This window comes from Gastrolobium bilobum, unplaced genomic scaffold, assembly GCF_033153095.1.
Source record: "Gastrolobium bilobum isolate Gb01-03AN ecotype WA unplaced genomic scaffold, APGP_CSIRO_Gbil_v1 utg36997, whole genome shotgun sequence".
NCBI lineage: Eukaryota > Viridiplantae > Streptophyta > Magnoliopsida > Fabales > Fabaceae > Gastrolobium > Gastrolobium bilobum.
The window spans coordinates 45,184-65,317 of NW_026895610.1; the positions used below are offsets into that span (position 1 = coordinate 45,184).

A 20,134-nucleotide genomic window follows, 5' to 3' on the forward strand; every position below is an offset into this window, starting at 1 on the left:
TCCACAACTACGCAAAATTTACTTTGGCTATCACGGGTGCCTCTGAATTGACCATAGCACGCAATCACGTCGTGGGATTATAATTTAAAGCCTCACCAATATATTAACTTTTATTCGGGATCAACATGCATATTCATCTGCTTCTCATGTCTAATGTCTCTAGTAGCATGCACTTGAAGGGCTAATTAATCAGCAAATAAGGGCGAATACAAAAGCGTAGATAAGAAGTAAGGAGTCAAGACTAAGTTAGGAAGCAACTGAGGAAAAAATTACTTCCAATTATTGATTAAATTTAATGAAAATTACATAAACCTGATTGGCATCTGCAAGGGATCTTTTCCCCTGCATTTCACTTCTATACACAATCATTGGCCAAAAGCATAAAAGCCATACAAAAATCACGCCAGATATTACACTTAAACAACTTTAACATTCATTTTGATTTGTCTGCTTCATTTTTTGCTGCTTTGGGGGAATTCTCGGAAACAATAAATCATTGAGTTGTCTCTCAGCACTGTACTCTGACGTGGCCTGCAAATGTGATTTAATAAGTGCAAATAATTAGGAATAAAATACAGCACTGCTAATACCAGTGAAAAGATTTGAGGCTTTATGTAAGTTGCAACTGCGTGCACAGAAGCTATGTTCTAGATGGTGTTTGTAAAACTAAATAAAAAAGTAGGCGACCTAAAATCCAAATATAATAGATCAATTAAAAAATTATATTTTTGGTAAAATGGTAACTGTAAAAAATAAGAATAAAAGGAAATGTTTTACAACTACAACATATCCACTTTATTTTGAACTAGCCTGTACTAGACCCAAGCCTTACAAAAATATTTTCACCTGGCTTGACTTTAACGTGTTTGGAGGTACAATACATGGCTTAAGTAATATCATAACTTAATGAAATATAAAGGCATTAGAATTTGTAGCCATGAAAAACAACTGATGTACCCTTTTCTTGAATGCAAATCTCAGAGTTTGAACTTGAGTTCCTGAACAAACCCTTAGGTCAAACCCAAGGGAGTCTATACAGAAAAGTTGTGCCTCCTGCAATGAATTGCAATCAGACGTGATAATTGACCATAATATGCGTGAATGTGCATATGCTTGTGCATAAGTTCTCAAGAAAATGGAACAGGTAATAAGGAAGGTACTGAATGTCCCATATGTCGTTTCTATTTTCAAGACACAGACGTCAATTAATAAAGATTGTGCTACCAAAATTTCTATACGGCCATCTATAGTAGAGAAATGCAGCAGAGTCAGAGATTGCATTAACTTTATGTTTTGGATGAATTGAATGAGAGAATTTTGTGTATCAATGACTCACCAAAAATGCTGCAATTGCTTACAAAACAAATTTACTGTGGCAACTGGCAACAAAGAATTTTTTGTTTAAAAAAAAAAAAAAAAAAAAACTACCTAGCAAAAGTGCTTTAAAGAAATTATTCCAAGAGTTTACGTATTACCTCCACTTGAATACCCTTGCATCTCCAACACAGAGACTTAAGGGCTTGTAAGGTCTTTTCTCCACCAGCTTTCAAACGAGATATGATTTTGGAAGCTGAGTGTGCAATAGCATCAGGTTGAGCTTTCATGTAGTCTTCTAATTCAAGGACAGTCTGCAGAGAATCAGAACAAAAAATTTTGTTTACCAACAAAAAAAGGTCTAATTAGCATATATTTTAACACATCACAGTGCAATGTTCTTAGATTAGGCATATTTAGCCGAAGGATAGGCAATTTACATATTACTCCTTACACTAAGCCAGTAAATAGGGCAGTGTCACAATTTGTTTAATGATTCTAATCAATAGAGTTACGAATTAGAGAAATTACTATATCATAAGATTCATAACACCATAGAACATGGGGCAACAAACTGTGATTGAGATATCTTGATGCTATCTATGTCGGATTTGTAGCTGCTCCATCAGTTATAGATTTACAGTTATTCTGCTTTGCAGTAACTAGAACATGTAAGTACAAATTAACCATTTCGGATGAGACACCAATTTTGAAGTAGCTGCAGGAAAAAATAACACTTGTGCCCAAATTTCTGTAGAAAATCTGTTATGGCTTTTTGTTCTATTTTTCCATTTTCAATTAAATATATCCATCGTTGCTTAACTAACTCAATAATACCATAACCAATTATAGAAGTCAGTAAATTGCAAAGTAAAACACCAGTATCAGTGAATATGAACAAAGTGCATGATCAATTATACGAGTTCATAGTGTTTGTCCCTAAACAATCAAACACAAAGACATACATGTCAGCAAACTTACAGGATTTCCATGTGCTGAAAACACTTGAATCTTAACCATCTCCAATTTGTAAAATGAAGTCTCATTAAAGGGGATATCACTATTCCCATTATTCTCCACCTGTTTTGCTGCATTATCTACAAATGACCCTGAATCATGCACATGACCATTAATCGCACCAATATTTTCCCCTTTATTTTCTAAGGATTTACTCATGTCAGTATTACTGGATTGACTGGCAGATAGATGCTTCTGTATTGTAGAATGTTCTTCAACAAAAGCAGGTCTTATAACCCCTTGGATAGCTACACAAGCTGGAGGCTGCTCCATCCAATCAATTGGATCATCTGAAGCAATCTAGAAATAATAATAATAATAATAATAACCAAGTTAATCGATACCGATAAATCAAGGTAAAATTGCAAAAGGAAAAATGTTACAACGAGGTCTCCAGAAACCACAAATCAGGTACTTTGAAACTCCTTCATATAATTAACATTTTGACATTAATATGTACCTCAGCCAACTTTTTGGCAAAAAACATCGGATGAGAAGATTGCATAGTCTCCAATTTTGCCCAGTCTGCAAGTGTTTCATCAGAGTCTTCTTGCTCATCCTCATCTGAAAGAACAGCCACCCATTCCTGCAAACAAGAATATAAACAAATAATGGATAAACTTTAGTATCTGATGTTTAGAGTTCAGAAATGATTATAAGCTTCAGAATTATATTAAAAACCAAAAATTAAAATAATTCAGACCGTGTCAGAATCCTCGTTCTCATCTTCATCTTCTTCCTCTTCATCGCTGTCATCTAAATCATCAGTATCTTGATCATCAATTTCTTCAATCCCGAAGTCAATTTCTGAAGGACCAGATAAATCCATCTCGGAGATCATTTCCATGGTATCCACACCAACAATGACTTGCTACAACAAGGTACAGAACAGACAATGCACAACTCCAAAATTATTACATGTTAATATATGCAAACTTTGCAAAGTACAATGGAACTTGTGATTGGAATGAAAAAGAATGAAGATGAAAGAGTGAGCTGAATAGTATGTAGCAAACAAACGATGGATAAGGCTTAACTGTTTATAGTTCAAATATTACAATGAAACAGAAAAAGCCAACTAGGGAGAATATAAAATGATCGTTGAGGTATGCTTTCTTGATGTCAACAGAATAAACACCAAGAAAATGAAAGATATGGCCTCTGTTTGTCTCTTTCTAAATGATCGTTGAGGTATGCTTTCTTGATGTCAACAGAATAAACACCAAGAAAATGAAAGATATGACCTCTGTTTGTCTCTTTCTATCTATGGCCGCTACTCATCCCTGGCTTCTTTATTAACTGGATATCAAGAAAACTTTTCTCCATGGTGGCATGTCCGAAGAAGTCTATATGGAGCAACCTCTTGGATTAGTTGCTCAGGAGGAGTCCTCTGGACTAGCTTGTCGTCTTTGCAAATCTCTGTATGGGCTCAAACAATCTCCAAAGGTTTGGTTTGACAGATTTAGCAGGTTCAACAGTTTGGTATGACTCAGACTGAGGTTTTGGTAAGTACTAAAGCAAAATATGAAGCCTCACATCAACTGCTTGTGAATTCATTTGGCTCAAACATTTACTTAAAGAACTCAAATTTGGAGAAGTTGTGCAGGCAAAGATCATTTGTGATAATCAAGTTTCTTTGCATATTGCCCCTAATCCAATAATTCATTAGAGGACCAAACACTCGTATTATCTAAATAGTAGAAGTTGTGTCCGCACTCGTTGTACCTATTTATTATATAAACTATTATTCGTTGTGTAGCTGAAATACACGGAATTCATTCAATCTCCTCTTGTTTCCTTTTTCATTCAATAGTAAGTACGTAACAAGACTTTGTACTAAAAAAAAAAAGTACGTAACAAGACTTCAAGTGAAATGATTGCAAGTATCTGAAAAGAAATTCTTTGGCATTATCTAAAATGTTAGAGACATGGCCATACCACAAACTTATTTTCTGAAGTTAAGGATTGCAAAACATCTTCACCGTTTTTCGCTTGAAAGTATATATCTGCAATGCTTACAGCACTTAATTAGGTGGATGAAGCTTCCTGAGCATTAGAAAATTAATACGTAATAAATGACAGCCTTCACTTACTTCCATGTTCATCAGTCAAATAAGGCAAATCTGGCCAAATAATATTTTCATCAAATTCTTCATCAATCAAACTTGAGAACATTAGTGTTGCTTTGCTGTTGACCTAAAAAGGATGTACCACAATCATCATTAGCTATGCATTTGAAGTTGTGATGATAAGAATAAAAGCAACTGATAAGCCGTTCGATATAGTTCTTCCCTCAAGTTCAGCTTTTCCATTAAATGAGTTGAGATTGGGCTTGATTTACACCATATTGAGATAAAGGATCCAGGTTCATAGTCTGTTAAAATTTAACATAAAATGCGAGGACAACTAAACAACTCCTGTACAGTTAGTATTTTTAATACAACAGAATATCAAGATAATTTTGGCATTAAATTCAGCTGTGATCAGTTCAACATTTATTACTTGAACAAGAAGACAATACTGTTAATAAAGTTAGCCATAGCTTCAATAATTTTGTTAAGAGAAACTTATTGGATTACTGTGACTTACATTTAGCAAATCCCAACAAATTTTTAATACTTTTTCATAACTAGACTTTCCGGATATTCTTTTTTTTCTGGAGATATATATTCCAATCAGTTCATTGCTTCACGACTAATCTGATTCGAGGCGGGTCCCGGGATTAAGGCTTTAAACCCCTCCTAAAAATGTACTGGGGAGGATCGAACACATGCTCTCTCCCCCACCTGCTCAGTTCCCAGGCACCAACTGAGCTACTTTCTAGATATTTTTTAAGATTACAAGCAACCTTCTCAACTTCTACACTTAACATAAGTCAAATACAGGCTGCAGAAAAGAAAATTATGGAGCAGTTTTCTCTAAAACTTGAATTATCAAGTGGATTCCAAAACAAAGAATGTTACATTACAAAGGACCATTTATTTTCTTATTTACCAGGTAATTAACTACACACCCAACTGTAAACCTAGAATTAAAATACTGTTTTCCTTATTTTATAAATTTTATATACCTTCTGAAGGACCGGTAATGCTAAATCATTTCTTAACAAGCGCAGAAGATAATACTTCTTTCTAAAATGAAATGGAGACACTGGCTATGGTTTTAGCATCTATATTCACCATCTTTTATTTTACATCATATAAGAATATTACAGGTTTTGGAGCATAGGATAATCTCTAGCCATCATTTAATCCAAAAAGTAAGCTTCTTCTTCTTTCTCTCCATCGTACAAAGATAACACTAAAATAAAAAAACCTAAATGCTTACCAAATTTTATTTGTTCCTTGCACGAGGTTACTTCATTGATTAGCAAAAGCAAAATTAATACAATTAGTACCTCAATAATTGTTCTACTTGTTTCTGCTGCAGTGAGTCTAGCATCTCCACTTTTCTCTGATGTTGATGCAGCAATTTCTTCAAATGGATGATAGGATGCCTTCTCATCTTTCTTAATAGGATCCTGAGCTGAGCCCAGATTCTCTGATGATGCTCGGATTCTATTCTTTGCAAGTTTGTTTCTTCTCGTGAAGGGAGCGCCAGTGTATTTTTTACTTCTTACCCTGTGTAATCATATTCATTTATTACATATTTCCTCTTTTAACATTTAGTATTTCTAGACACGAAAGGTAGCCAAAATTTCCAGCATACAAATTTACAGGTAAAACAAGACATCACAGAATTTACATTTTGTGAATTCATCACTCAAACTTGCCAGAATTCTTTCAAGTTAAAGAAAACAAAAAGTTGTGAAACTATGTTGCTTTAGGGAATTACACACTTTACCACAGGAACTTGAATCAACCATTAACACTCAACATTTGTAAAGGCATTTCACACAGCTTTTTCACATGTCAAGTATGAATTTGAGTGCGTGTAATAAACCAAAAAAATATAGATTAAAAAAAATATGGTTGATTACATTACACCATCGCATTCAAGCATTACTACACAAAAATCACATACACACAGTGAAATCATCACCGTACCAAGGCACGTCGAAACCGCAGCTACAAGCAAGCCGGCACGACGCAACATAACCGGCGCCGTTAACGTCATCCGCGCTCCACATTGAACGGTTATCTGTAAGTAAACGGCGTCAATGAGAGAATGCACAACCTCACAATCACTTCAAAACGCTGCCGTTTTTGTTTCTCGGAAATCACTATAACTTCTCGAAATATCACATTCATAAAACTATAATCAACCGTTACTTGAACCAGCGAAAGCATTCGGAAAACGGAACCATGCAATTAAAATGAAAGAAAGAAAAACAAAAAAAACGGAAGATAAAATGGTTTAGAGAGAGTACGAAGTGCGCCGGCGGCGGAGCGAGCTGCGGCGCCGACGTTGAACCGGACGGCGATGGGAGGCTCGATGATCATCATTGTTTGTTGGTTGATTGGCTTTTTTGGTTCTCAGAGTGTGATGAGCAATCCACAGTGCTCGAGGTAGAAGATGAGGTGCTCTTTGTTTTGGCATCGTTTGGTGATGATCGTGCACGGCCAGAAATATTGTAAAGTTTCTACGCCTGGGCACATGTCTTATTATTAATGGCCCAATTAAATTCGTTGGGTCGATTTATGTGGATCAAATCACAACTTAAGTCGGGTCGGACCCTTCAAAACCTATCGGACTATAAAATATGTGTCCATCAGGTAACGGCTAGTAATAAAAATATAAATTAAAAAATATTAAATTATCGAAAATATAATATTATATGAGGTAAAATCAATTGACATCAGTGTTAAATTTTAAATTTGACACCTCATATGAGAGTCGTTAAATCACAAAAGATCAATGATGTCACATGCTTATAAATGAAAGTCATTAAACTTTTTTGATCTAACAGCTTTCAAATGAAGTGTCAAATTTTAAATTTGACACTAATATCAAAGTATCTTGCTTCATATTATATAAAAACAAGTAATGTGTAATTAATTTAACTAATGATTTTAAAATAAATTTACAATAAAAAGCGAGATATAATTTGTGTTATTCACTTACCATTCAACAAAACCAAAACTCTCAGAATTAATATGCATTCGGATAGGATCGGATCGGGTCTGATCCAAACCCATAATTCTTTTCTTCCCTTTTTTAGTTGTATCTGGTCCGGTAACGAAATATCTATCCCAAATAGCTGCACTTCACGTTCTTGTTCTCTTCGCTTATAGAGTTGAGAGCTGCTTCTCTCTCTCTCTCTCTCTTTCTCTGAAATGGTTGAAAAGGGTTAGAGTTCAATACGCTGAGATTTGAGTTCGAAAACACCAGGTCAAGTGTACGTAAACTGTGGTGAGTTTTTTTTTTCTTCGTTTTTTTGTTCCTTCAAAATTGTGTATTTTTTTAATTCAATTTTTTAGTGCTATTGCACACTGTAATAATGGAGGTTGAGTGGTTGTTGTCATTGAAGAACGATTTAGGTGAAGAAAAGGTGAAGAACTTAGCTTGTTCTATGGATTTGTGAGGAGATTGTTTGAATTAGTTTTCCTGTTATCTTATTAATCATCAATTTGAAAACCCAGGTTTTGATGTATAAAATGATCTAGTTGATACATAACTCTATGTTGATACAATATGTCCTAGGATTATATGTGTTGCATATTTTAGGTCCTGTTTTTTTTCCATAATTAGAACTGCTTAATGGCCTGTTTGGCCTAGCTGTTATGTAGCTTACAAGCTGTTTCAAATAAGTAAATAAAGAAAGGAGTTGTTCTGGTGTTCTCAAAAATCAAAATTGGTAACAATTATTTCTTTTATGTGTCAGGCTGGTACCACATAATCTGTGTATGTTGTGGTACAGAAGCTGGAATATTGAATATCTGCTAAAAGCAAAATTTGAAACTAGCTAAATTGCTTCAATCTTAGTAATGATTATTGTGGAAGCAATATAAGAGGGCGAGGCTCGAGTAATGGTAAAAATGTTCTTTTGTGATTGAAAGGTCGCGAGTTTGAATTCAGAAAATAGCTTCTTTGCAATTATATAAGAGTAAAGCTGCGTACAAGGATTGCTCTCACCCCACCCTCATTTGTCGGGGTTCAATGGGGAGTGGTTTATTCATTTTAATTGTTATGGCTGAAATTGCCCACCAAGTCCAAACAGGCAGTCAATAATTTGTTAAAGCATAAGAAGTGCTTCTGTAATGCAAAAAGTAATTCATACCCCGGGACTATTTTGTAAGTCCTATTGATTGTTCTGTCCTCATCATGTTTTCTTCTCTATTTTAGAGTTGCTCAGGTTCTCAGGATGCTTGCTCTGACAGATTCTCCACTATTTATTCCTAAAACATTTGAAGCAATTAAGATACCAACAAGTGCACGAAGCACTGTGGTAAGATCCTAAGGTCTAGGGCTATTAATATTTGGAAACCAAAATTTTCAGGATGGAATTTTTTCAACGCCAGATATTTTGTCTGAATTTCGTTTCTAATATCAGGTATGTGCTGCAAAAGGTCCAAGACCAAGATATCCCCGAGTTTGGAAGACCCATAGAAAAATTGGGACCATTTCCAAGGCTGCTAAGCTTGTTCAGTCTGTAAGTCCTTCCTTGCATTCCTTGTATTCATTTCTGTCATTAACCTGGTAATTTAAGCTTCTGTTTGTTTTCTCAGTGGATAATTGTGATGGTGGTGTGTTTTGTTTCGTGCCGAAACTTTCAGATTGATTAATTCTTGGATGCTTTGCATTTCTGGAAAAATAATTTTTCTCATATCTTATACAGATTAAGCAACTGTCAAATGTCAAAGAGGAAGTTTATGGAGCTCTGGATACCTATGTTGCTTGGGAGTTAGAGTTCCCTTTAATTACAGTAAAAAAGGCACTCAAAACTCTAGAATATGAACAAGAATGGAAGAGAGTAATACAGGTACTTGAAAAAATAAAAAGAATTGCATCCTTATGAATTTTTAATGTTCTTTGTTTTGTATACTTTTGTTTTTCTCTTAAGCTGTGTTGACCCAGTGTTTTGAGATCTCTAAAGATAGATGTTAAGCGCAAATTTAGTTTGTTTTCTGAGTTTTACTTTATTTATTATTATTTCCCTATTCTTCCAATGGCTTCTGTAGCTGTACGTTATCTAAGGATAGCCTCTGAACTAATTTTCGTTTATACAAATTACAAATGCCATTGTAGATAGCAAAATGGATGTTAAGCAAGGGTCAAGGAAAGACTATGGGGAGCTATTTTACATTACTTAATGCTTTGGCAGAGGATGACCGACTTGAGGAAGCTGAAGAGCTTTGGACTAAGTTATTAATGCAGTACATGGAAAGCTTGCCTCGTAGATTCTTTGATAAAATGATATCTATCTACCATAAGAGGGGCATGCATGAAAAGATGTTTGAGGTATTACAATTTGTGATTCTATATCAATTTAAACCATTTATTCTTTTTATGAGGTTCTTTAGATATACCATATATTTTAGAAGTAGTTGTTTTACTTTTCTTAGTGCTTACTACGTGCTTCCATGAAATTATCAAAAAAGAGGAACAAGTACATTAATAGTGGATAGTGCATCCTCCTAAAAAATTAAGTATTCAAGAGCTACATAACCGAGACAAGCTAATTAACTAAGCGAAGATCTTCAATCTCTAAATTTCCAGCAAAGAAACCCCCTGAATCCGCCTTTACCTGAACACCATAAAGAGGCCAAGAGGACCACTGTATCCCATTGGATAGCTGTTCGCAGAACCTCTTATTATTCCTATTATGAAAGGGATTGAAACAACAAACTAACATCTTAGGTATTTATATGCATAGAATTCCTTTGGAAGAAATCTCAATTATTCAGGTTCAATGTGTTGTTTGTTGTAAATTTCTAGTTAGTAACATGACTGTGTAGTAGTTGTCAACTTAACATGCCCCGTTTTAGTAAGACTGGATGATAATTTATATGAAGGGACTTCAAACTAAATACATCATGGATATTTACTTAATTTCTCCTGTAGGTATTTGCAGACATGGAGGAGCTTTGTGTTCGACCTAGTGTTTCTGTTGTGTCGATGATCGGAAAAGTCTTCTTGGAGCTGGGTATGCAGGACAAATACGAGAAGTTGCATAGAAAATATCCACCACCTAATTGGGAATATCGATACATCAAAGGAAAGCGCATAAAAATCAAAGTGCAAGATCGGTCTAATCAAGTCAACAAATACATCAAAAAGCGTGAGAGTGTTGAACCTAATTCAGACTTAGAGGATGATAGATCTGAAGAGACTTCAGAGGTAATTGATGATGAGCAATTCATACAGGATGACAATGTAATATGCATGGAACCTGAACAAATTTCAGATGATTCATATGAGAGTATGGAACCAGCTTAGATGTGTAATGGGATAAAGATGATATAATATGACTATCAGATAAGTTTCTGTTGGCAGTTAGTCACAAGTTGTTGGGAGATGGAGTGAAGACGTTCTAGGAGAAGCACAAGGAGAACATGTTTTTTAAAATTTCACAAAACGTAAGCTTGAGAATCTGGTGGTAGCCATTTCATTTATGAGGTTATCAGATAGATCATTTAACAAGCCAGCGACTAAACAAATCAGACATCCTGCATCATCGAAGCCCAAGATGTGATGTTTTATCTCAAGCCAGTATCAATGCTGAACTAGAAAGTGGGTGCTTTGGCTTGAAATTTTCCTCAATGTGCAACTTCATCTGGAGATTGAGGATAATTTTCCAATGTATTGGCTTTGATTAGGCTTTAGTTTTGCAGGTTGGTTTATGTTGCTCGTATATATAATGTTCAAATTCTTAAACCATGATAATTAATTTGTCCAAAAATATACAAAAACAATTCTCAGGTTTTAATTTATGAATCTAAACTTTTGCAAAATCCAGACTGGGACGTAGCATGAGACTGTTAGCAAAAATTTATCTACCATTGGTCAATTTTCCATGTTTATAATGCAGTTAGTTTTGCACCACAGGTCCACAGCCGATGATGTGCTGCGCGATCTTTGTTGTGAAAAAATGTTCTTAAAACTAACTTTCATGCAGAAAGCAATGAGAATTTCTGTGAGGAAAAATCATAATTCTTCCACAAAATAATGCATCAAGAAACTCACCAAAAGATATTACGCAAATTTTTTTTCACCGAAAGCCAATAGATTAAAGTGGAGGAACAAAAAGAACATTGACAGATTCAGGCATATGCAAGGATAACCGTGTTTCCATGTTGAATAGTACAGAGAAGTATCGATTCCAATTTGGTTGAATCAAATATAAACTTAATATAATTTTATGAATATTTAAGATATGCAAGACTAATTAACTTTACTAACATATAACAAATTGAACAATTGTTTTACACCATTTCTCAATTTTTTTATATCAAATCTTAGTGTGTTATATATAGTATAAAATGTACCATAAATTATTACTAGCTCTTATTCATTATTTGATGAATAAACAAAATATGATAAATTTATTATGTTGCCTCATTTTATTCTAAAAGGGATATGGGATAAAGAATTGACAAGATAAGATAGCAAATATCATAGATATGAGGGAGATGTTATACTTACTACCTCTTTTTCTTATTATTAAATCTCAACCGTTGATTTTCGTTAATCTAACGGTTATAATTTATTGAAAATTATAATAATTAATTAATAAGTATGATCAAATAAATTATAACCGTCAGAGTAACTATAACCTTTCTTGTTTATAATATTAAATGTACCATAAATTATGCTATTCTCCTTCAAACTTTTTATCTCCATTGTAGTTTATTTTAGTTTCCTCAAAAATCTTCTTAAAGGAAGGCTCCTTCACAACATCTTCAAGGAACTATTGCTTATTATGCAATAGGATATTTATTTATTTTGACAATGATATGTATTACTTTAATCTAACTTCCTCCACCTTATTTTCAACAACAAATCAAGTGGTCCCCTTGTAATAAGAAATGGTCATAATAAATACATCATCACTCATCACTTAAAATAATGCAGTGACTGAGTAACTCTGATTCTCTTACCCGAAAAATTGAAAAATCCCTCACAAAACCCATCCAAACCCGACCCATAAACCCGTCGATGCTCACTCCATGGCTCTGCCGTCCGAGCCTCATCGCCGCCGTAGCAACCAATTCTCCGCCTTCCTTCAATCCACCACTTCCAACTTCGTGTCTCTCTTCAACCTACCAAACCCTCCACCTTTAACGTTTCCACAACCACAACTACCCTCCGCAATCTCTCTCCCTCTCTTCTTCGAGCCGCCGCTCTCCGCCTCAACCCTCGACTCCGCCGCCGAGTCAACTCGCCCCGCCGCCAAATCGGTGAGGGTCGCGAGGCTCAATTCACATGGCAAGGGTGGTGGGCCTGCCTTCGTGGGTCAGGTCTTCAGCATGTGCGACCTCTCCGGAACAGGCCTCATGGCCGTTTCCACCCACTTTGACATACCCTTCATCTCCAAAAGGTTAATTTTCAATCAAGTTTTTTTTTTAATTGAAACTACTGTATTATGCAATGTCATCTTGGTTTTTAAGCTGTTATCTTGTCATATTGGGATTAACGTTGAAATTTTTTATTTTTAAAATTTTGCTATCATGTATGCTTCAATCGTTTCTTATGTGAGATTTTTTTACTGGTAACTAAACTTTGAGTCTGATGAAGGCCTCGTATCAAGCTTGGTTTTTTGCAAAATCATGTCCGAATCAGTTTGTAGAAAATCATTTAATAGATTATTATTCTTTTGTTGCTTAAGGCAAACATGCAGGAAGGTTGTTAGAATATACGAAAAATATCTTTTAATATTTTGATTGTATCTTAGAATAAGATGGGGCATCATCTTATATGATAGATCTCCTTGGAATAGTTTGGTGATTTCTTTATATTTTGTGATTTATTTCTTTATTTAATTAGGATTTGGAGTCTTATATTGGTGTAAATAGATAATAGAGATTATGCTTTGTAGTTTATATCACTTCATAACATATCAAATCAATACCAATTTCATATTATCCTGTCTTTATTTTCTCTTTTCTTTTTTACCTGCCTAAATCCCTATAATTTCTTGCAAAGGTGTTAGTTATAGTAGTATGATGCATGATGCTTGGGTTTTTAGGATTCCCATGTTTGGTGTGACAACTGTAAATCACCTTACATTCACAAGCATATGCAATGCCCGTGTTTGGTTTGGTTGCATTTAGCAATCTTAGTATCCAATTGAGATGCTTAGAGTAAATATGAGATGCCTGTGTGGTAATCTCATAACAAACACGGACATCTTGCTTCAGAATCCAAGATGCTTGGGAACTACTGATTATAGATTGGTGAACATTAAAGGAATTTATGGCTAATATACTTGATTGAAAGTTTTGCTAGTATTTGTTTAAAACCTCATCTAACTATAGATAAGCTTTTACCATCCATCGTTTTTATGAAAATTTAATTTTTAACCTGTTATCTATTAACCTGCAGAACCCCTGAGTGGCTGAAAAAAATATTTGCAGCAATCACCAAGAGTGAGAGGAATGGTCCTGTATTTCGCTTTTTTATTGATCTAGGAGATGCAGGTTAGCTTTATGAGTATTCCCTTTTTTTAATAGTTCTTATATATGCTTGTAATTTTACCAAACCATTTCTGTCTTATCATATGCTTTGAGGCAACTTTGATTGAAATTCCTGTATAGTTTTTCGTTAAAACTTGATTAAATCTATGACTGTGATGTTGTCTAAACATCATTATATCATTGTGTTCCTTAACTTTTCCCATACCTCCCTCTCAAATATGCTTTTTTGGCCTTACTTGATCAGTTTATTGTTAGATATAGTTAATTCTACTATATTCAGTTGCTAGCCAAGCACCTTTTGAATGCTCATTCACCAGTTTCTTAGAAGTAAGGAAATAGGCTTTTGTTCAGTTTCATTTGTTGAAATAGAAGATTTAAATAGCTGACAGTTTTTACTTGTTGATCACCCTTCTCTCATTTGTTTCGCTGGGGGGTGGGGGACGGTACACTATATAGAAAAGAAATTGCTTAAGAGAGGAATGAGGAGAGTAGAGGTAGGGGATAATAAGATATCCTCCACAACCTAGAAAACTAGATAAAGAAGAGGCGAGAAAAAAATTCAATAATGCAATAAGGCTGCCCAATCTCTGCGTATCAGAGATGTTAACTCCATTAAAGCATCCATGTACAGAATACCAAATAATAGCCAATAAGCTAAAAACAAAGCCCTATCCCATATAAGCTAAAAGAGACATTGATGAGACCTTGGGATGCACCACCCCAGAAGCTAGCTAAAAGGGTGAGAGTGCCCAAGGCCTTATAAACCCCACATTAGTTGCCCATACAACCAATGTGAGACTTCAAGACTTCAAGTCCCATACCTTGCAAATGGGATCGTATCAGACACCCGTAAAGATGTGAGCATTCACGAACTATGTGCATCAAAGGGTTGCAATACTGCATACTGCCGTAAAATTTTACCTTCCTTATTTTCTTACTAAACATTTATTAAAGAAAAACCAACAAAAACTGATCCAAAGTGGAGGACAAACCCAGAGCCTATCCACCAAGAGTCCTAAAAGGCCGAATTGGCCTACTATATCTGAACCTGATCTACACATTATACATTTCCGTGTTTGCTAAAAATTTCCTCAAACACAGTCCATATATTTTGTACTTTTATCTATATTCTTATTTATATGTATTTGGTTCCCTGCTTGTCCATGATGTCATTCTCATATCATCATACATTTTGGATGATGTAAATATCTGATTAGTGATTACTTCTTCACCAAATACTGACCTTTTTAATGGTCTTAGTTTCATATGTCAAAAAGCTGAATATTCCAAGTGGTGTGGTGGGTGCCTGTCGTCTTGATCTAGCATATGAACATTTCAAGGTACTTCTGACATTTTCAATTGCCATTTGAAATTTAGTTGTGCTGGTCTGAATATGTGTGTTTAAGGTTATATTTGCTCCATCATTGATTTGGTTGTTTACATATATTAAAGCATGAAGATGGATGTCTCCAAATATTTTTGGTTAATTTATAACGTCGCTACGCTCCCTACATACCATGCAGGAAAAACCTCACTTGTTCCAATTTGTTCCTAATGAGAAGCAGGTATTATTCATCTTTCATTGTTGCATATTTTTTAGTTTTATTTGACTGCCATTTGTATTTATTATCAATACTTTCCCTCCAGGTTAAGGCAGCCAATAAACTTCTGAAGACAATCCCACAGAATGGTGTCAGGAAAAAGGTTGATGGGGTGCCAGTGTTTAGTGCAGAGAATTTGGATATTGCAATAGCAACTACAGATGGGATTAAATGGTGCATTTTGCTCATCTTCCTTGTTTTATACTATGTAGCACTGATACCGACACGTGACACGATACGACACGACACTCCGACACGTTAATTTTAAAAAATGTTAGATTTCGACACGTTAGGACACGTCTTGATATTAAATATTTTTTTAATTTATGTAGTATATATTATATTTAATATTTAATAATTTAACAAAAAAATAAATATAAACTTATAATATTCATCAATTTTGCAAAGAAACATAAGATATCCCAAATATTTATATTAAACTCAATAAAATAGTACTCGTAATCCAGCAAATCTAATAGTTGGAACTAAAAACTCAAAGCACCGCAACCTTTAAACTTTTTTTTTTGAATTTCTATAACGCGTGTTGGAGTGTCGAAGAGTGTCCGAGAGTGTCGGGAAGTATCGGACACGACACGTTAGGGTTTTTGAAGTGTCGGTGCTTCATAGGTTTTATATATATTAGAGTTATTTTCACATAATTTGCTTATATTGATTTGAAATTTAACATTCGTAAAATGATTATTGTGGATTTTCAATGGATGGATACCTCTCTTTTTTCGTTAGAGCAGCTCTACAGGAATATCTCTTCTCGTGTTTCTTTTGCTTTTGTATGGATAGTAGTTCAATTTTTTTTTCTGTCATTTTAGTAAAAAATAATCGCTTTAGACCAGCCTCTTTATTTTTCCCATTATATTTTCTCTGGTATTATTTTAGTGCTTAGTATGGTTTCACTTGAAAAGAAGGATTTGTATATTATTGAATTGTATCAATAACTGTACAAGAATTCTCTATTTAAAGAGACTAAAAAGACCTAATGGGCTAAGCCCAAATAAGCTTCTAGAGTATTCTAACTATTACAAAATAGTGATGCAAAATAATGATCTGATAAATAATTCTAATATTTACAATAGTTTCTTTTGAGCTTCTTTGGGCAGTTTTTCATCCATAATAGTAGTACGAATATTAATTCATGATATGCTATTTTTTCTGTTATGTTTTGGGCTTGCTTTTGATTATTTATCCCGCATTATGCTTCATTGATATGCCCAATTCTTGAGAACAAAGAAAGTGTTTTATACCAAAGCCCAGAACAGAATCTATTATGCTTACACTATTGCTCTTTGTTCCATCAGGTATACTCCCTACTTCTTTGATAAGAACATGCTTGATAACATTCTTGAAGAAGCTGTTGATCAACATTTCCATACTTTAATCCAAACTCGACACATGCAGCGGCGGCGGGATGTGGTTGATGACAACTTGGCAGCAGAAGTGATTGAGGAAATGGGAGATAGTTTAGGGGAGCCTCCAGAGGTGTGATAAATTTCATGGACATATATTGTTTAATGAAGTTATATGTAGTAAGTAGTGAAAGAAAAAATTCAGTAGTAGTGAATAAGAATCTGATATTGCGAATGGTTTTCAACCTGAAACTTTTGTGGCCAATTTAGAATTTATTTGAAGTTTAAATAAAGTGATAATGATTTGTGATACCCCGAATAATATCTTTGTTAATATATTTGATAAATGCTTGGCCTCAGACACCTCATATAACTTGATCCTGAAAATAAAAAGTTGTGTTGTATGTTTCATTTTGTTATATTTATTTAAAGGGAAAAATGTTTCTGCAGTTAATGCAGATAAGTTATCTGCATTTATTCCCAAAACAACGTCGTTTTGGTATTGAGATATTAAAAAATTATAAATATAAAGACTATTATAATCCTGAAATAAATTAAAATTACAAAAACACCATGATTTCCGCTCAAAACAACGTCGTGTTGGACTTACTGCAGATAACTTATCTGCAGTAACTGCAGAAAAAGCGAACCCTTATTTAAAAAGGGACTGACTCGAGGTATACATAACATTAACATCTCTTCCTATTTCTCTTATGAATTTGGTATTTTCTTGTTGATTTTTCCTGACAGGTTCAGGAAGTGCTAGACGAAATGGGCCATCCTAGTATACCTCTCAGTGTTATTTCAAAAGCTGCAGAGCTCCAGTTACATTATACTGTTGACAAAGTACTCCTGGGTAATAGGTGGTTACGGAAAGCAACAGGCATACAACCAAAATTTCCATATATGGTTGACTCGTTTGAGAGAAGGTACCTTCTATGCTGTTTTCTGGCCTTTGAAACTGGCTTAAATGTTCAACCCTTGGCATTTTCACTCTTTCTGTTCTTAGTCCAGTGGTTTCCTAGTCAAGTTTATCATGCATAATAGAACAAATATTTGCAATTCTTTCTCAAGAATACATAATAGTTTTATTATTCCTGTTAGGAACTCAAAACAGAGTCTGAATTTTTAGGGAGTGCTTAGAAACAGAGAAGAGAGAAAGAAAGAACACTTCTTTATTCTCTTTTTTCTTTCTTTCCTATCTAAATCCCTATAATTTCAACAATAGATATAGCTTAATAATCCATTACCTGAGAGAGGGCATCAGCCACCCTGTTATCGTTCCCCATCATTATATTGTATTTTAAAGTCAAAGCCAAGTAGCTTAGTGGTCCATTTCAACTGTACTCCCTCTAATACGGTAATATCCTTTGTTCTAGCAGAAATTCAAGCTACAGTGGTATGTTTGATTAATAAAATGGTGACCAAGCATTACTGCCGTGGCTGTACAGCGAAAACAATAACAATTAACTCCCACTCATAAACAGATTTTACCACTTATATTGAAAGTGAAACTTTAAAATCCACTTATATTTGATATGATCTATCTCTGGTTTTTTGCTCATCAAAATCAAATCTTTATCAAGATCAACCTGAACAAAAATTCTTTGGATGATAGGAACAGGTTATAGCCTGTTTGATTGAAGGACTCAAACTTTTTGTTCTTGAGGAAAAGTGTCCAACTTGTTAGAAGTACTTGTGCTCTTCGTGATAACTTCCTGAATATCTGAAATTGTGACTGGAATAATGTTAAGGGTACACAACTACACATGTTTAGAAAGTGTTCTAGTCATTATGCTTGCTAACATCTATATTTTTTCCATGCATTTTAAGTTTGTTTAACATTCTCATTGCAAGTGATCTTCAATCTGATTTTGGTGAACCAGTTGACCTGCCATGTTAGTATAAGAAGGAGTTGGTAGCTTTGTTTGGCAACTTAATCTAACTTTAGTACTGATTATATTATAAGCTCAAGCAATTGGCAGTGTGATACGGACCTTGATTGATACGAACTAGGGGAGAGGTTCACCCGAAAAGTTAACTTGTAAGGTAGGAGAGCCCAATGCACTGCTCGATTGTAGCTGGTAGACATAGTGGTAGCTTTGATATCAATTGATGCGAACCTTGAGACAGTCACCCCAAAAGCTAGTTTTTGGGGTAAGACTCTCCCAAGATTCATATCACAGTGCTTGATACTTAATGCCATTTTTAATATTTGACTACGGCAGACAATATCGAACTGCATTATTTTTTAAGTTGGATAGCTTTAGTGTGAATATGTATTTGTCTATACAATGATTTGTGACATTGTGCTCGTTATTCTGCAGAAGTGAAGCTTCTTTTCTGAGAGTTAGAGAGTCAAGTAGCTGCCTTGGTAGCTCTAAAGTGGAAGATGATAGGAAACATTCTGAATGCATAGACTATTCTGATAACAATTTGGATGATAATACTGAAGGAATCAAAGACCCTCGTCCCAAATTAAGGCTACCTCTTGGTGAATGGTTTCATCACCAATGGCCAAAACAGTGGCATGAAAAAGTAGGCTTATCAAGAAAAGGTGTAAATAAAGACGATTTGAAACCAAATCCATTGCTTCCAAAAGTTACAATGGTTGGTCTCTCAACAGAGGAAGCAGGCCAGATGAGCAAAGCTAGTTTAAAAAAGACAATGGAGGATTTGACAAGAGAGTTGGAGAAGACAGAGCTTGATAATATGACTGGCGGTGGTAGTAATGAGTGCAAATTAGAAGATAGGGATCCATTATTTGTAGCAAATGTGGGTGATTACTATTCTAGTGTGGGAAGAACAGGATCTGCTCGGTGGATAAAAGGAGGATCCAACTAAACCCCCCCCCCCCCCCCCCCCCCCCCCCCCCCCCCCCCCTTTATTTTTGTCAAAGAAAGTTTTCATTTGCAGGTAGTGGTGGATGGTTAATGGTTTCCAAATGACATTGAGAAGATTGGGTTACCGATTAACATGTTAAAATGTTGAAGCTGGAAATAACCTCATTTGGGGTGTATACTGAAAGTGGATGAATGAAGCTCGAGATTATGTCTGATCAATGTTGTAAATGATTATTTATGTAATTCATCGATGTTGCCCATTTTGTTGACTTCTGGGAAGTTAAATAAAACTTGTGTTACAGAATAACTAGATACTATATATATACATGGTTCTGAAAAAAGTCATTAGTCTTACTAATTTTTTTCTTAATACAATAATGGCACTGAGGTTTGAATAAATAAATTCATATGATTTACTTAAC

General features: G+C 34.7%; 3 protein-coding genes across 5 annotated transcripts; 2 read left to right on the top strand and 1 right to left on the bottom strand.

Annotated features, from left to right (window-relative positions):
• Window positions 1-279: 279 nt before the first annotated feature.
• LOC133284324 (uncharacterized protein At3g49140) lies at window positions 280-6,859 on the bottom strand. Of its 2 annotated transcripts, XM_061481335.1 has the most exons (12): window positions 6,701-6,859; window positions 6,378-6,471; window positions 5,729-5,951; window positions 4,425-4,527; window positions 4,270-4,337; window positions 3,035-3,202; window positions 2,792-2,917; window positions 2,442-2,631; window positions 2,296-2,411; window positions 1,476-1,628; window positions 958-1,053; window positions 280-531 (listed from the first exon to the last, which is right to left on the bottom strand). In XM_061481335.1, the coding sequence occupies exons 1-12, from the start codon at window positions 6,774-6,776 to the stop codon at window positions 427-429; spliced, it is 1,518 nt and encodes a 505-aa protein (XP_061337319.1). In that variant the 5' UTR covers window positions 6,777-6,859; the 3' UTR covers window positions 280-426. The 2 variants fall into 2 exon arrangements, with proteins under 2 accessions (XP_061337319.1, XP_061337315.1); XM_061481331.1 differs by having other exon boundaries at window positions 281-531; window positions 2,296-2,631.
• Window positions 6,860-7,535: 676 nt separating this feature from the next.
• On the top strand, window positions 7,536-11,188 carry LOC133284365 (pentatricopeptide repeat-containing protein At4g21190). 2 transcript variants are annotated; one of them, XM_061481372.1, is made up of 6 exons: window positions 7,536-7,680; window positions 8,617-8,719; window positions 8,825-8,923; window positions 9,110-9,253; window positions 9,520-9,732; window positions 10,336-11,188. In XM_061481372.1, exons 2-6 carry the CDS (start codon window positions 8,636-8,638, stop codon window positions 10,708-10,710), a joined length of 915 nt encoding a protein of 304 aa, XP_061337356.1. In that variant the 5' UTR covers window positions 7,536-7,680; window positions 8,617-8,635; the 3' UTR covers window positions 10,711-11,188. The 2 variants fall into 2 exon arrangements, with proteins under 2 accessions (XP_061337356.1, XP_061337353.1); XM_061481369.1 differs by having other exon boundaries at window positions 7,543-7,683.
• Window positions 11,189-12,349: 1,161 nt separating this feature from the next.
• LOC133284339 (uncharacterized) lies at window positions 12,350-19,714 on the top strand. Its single transcript, XM_061481342.1, has 8 exons — window positions 12,350-12,811; window positions 13,816-13,910; window positions 15,168-15,247; window positions 15,431-15,472; window positions 15,555-15,682; window positions 16,822-17,002; window positions 17,620-17,798; window positions 19,197-19,714. The coding sequence occupies exons 1-8, from the start codon at window positions 12,441-12,443 to the stop codon at window positions 19,711-19,713; spliced, it is 1,593 nt and encodes a 530-aa protein (XP_061337326.1). The 5' UTR covers window positions 12,350-12,440; the 3' UTR covers window position 19,714.
• The last annotated feature ends 420 nt before the right edge of the window (window positions 19,715-20,134 follow it).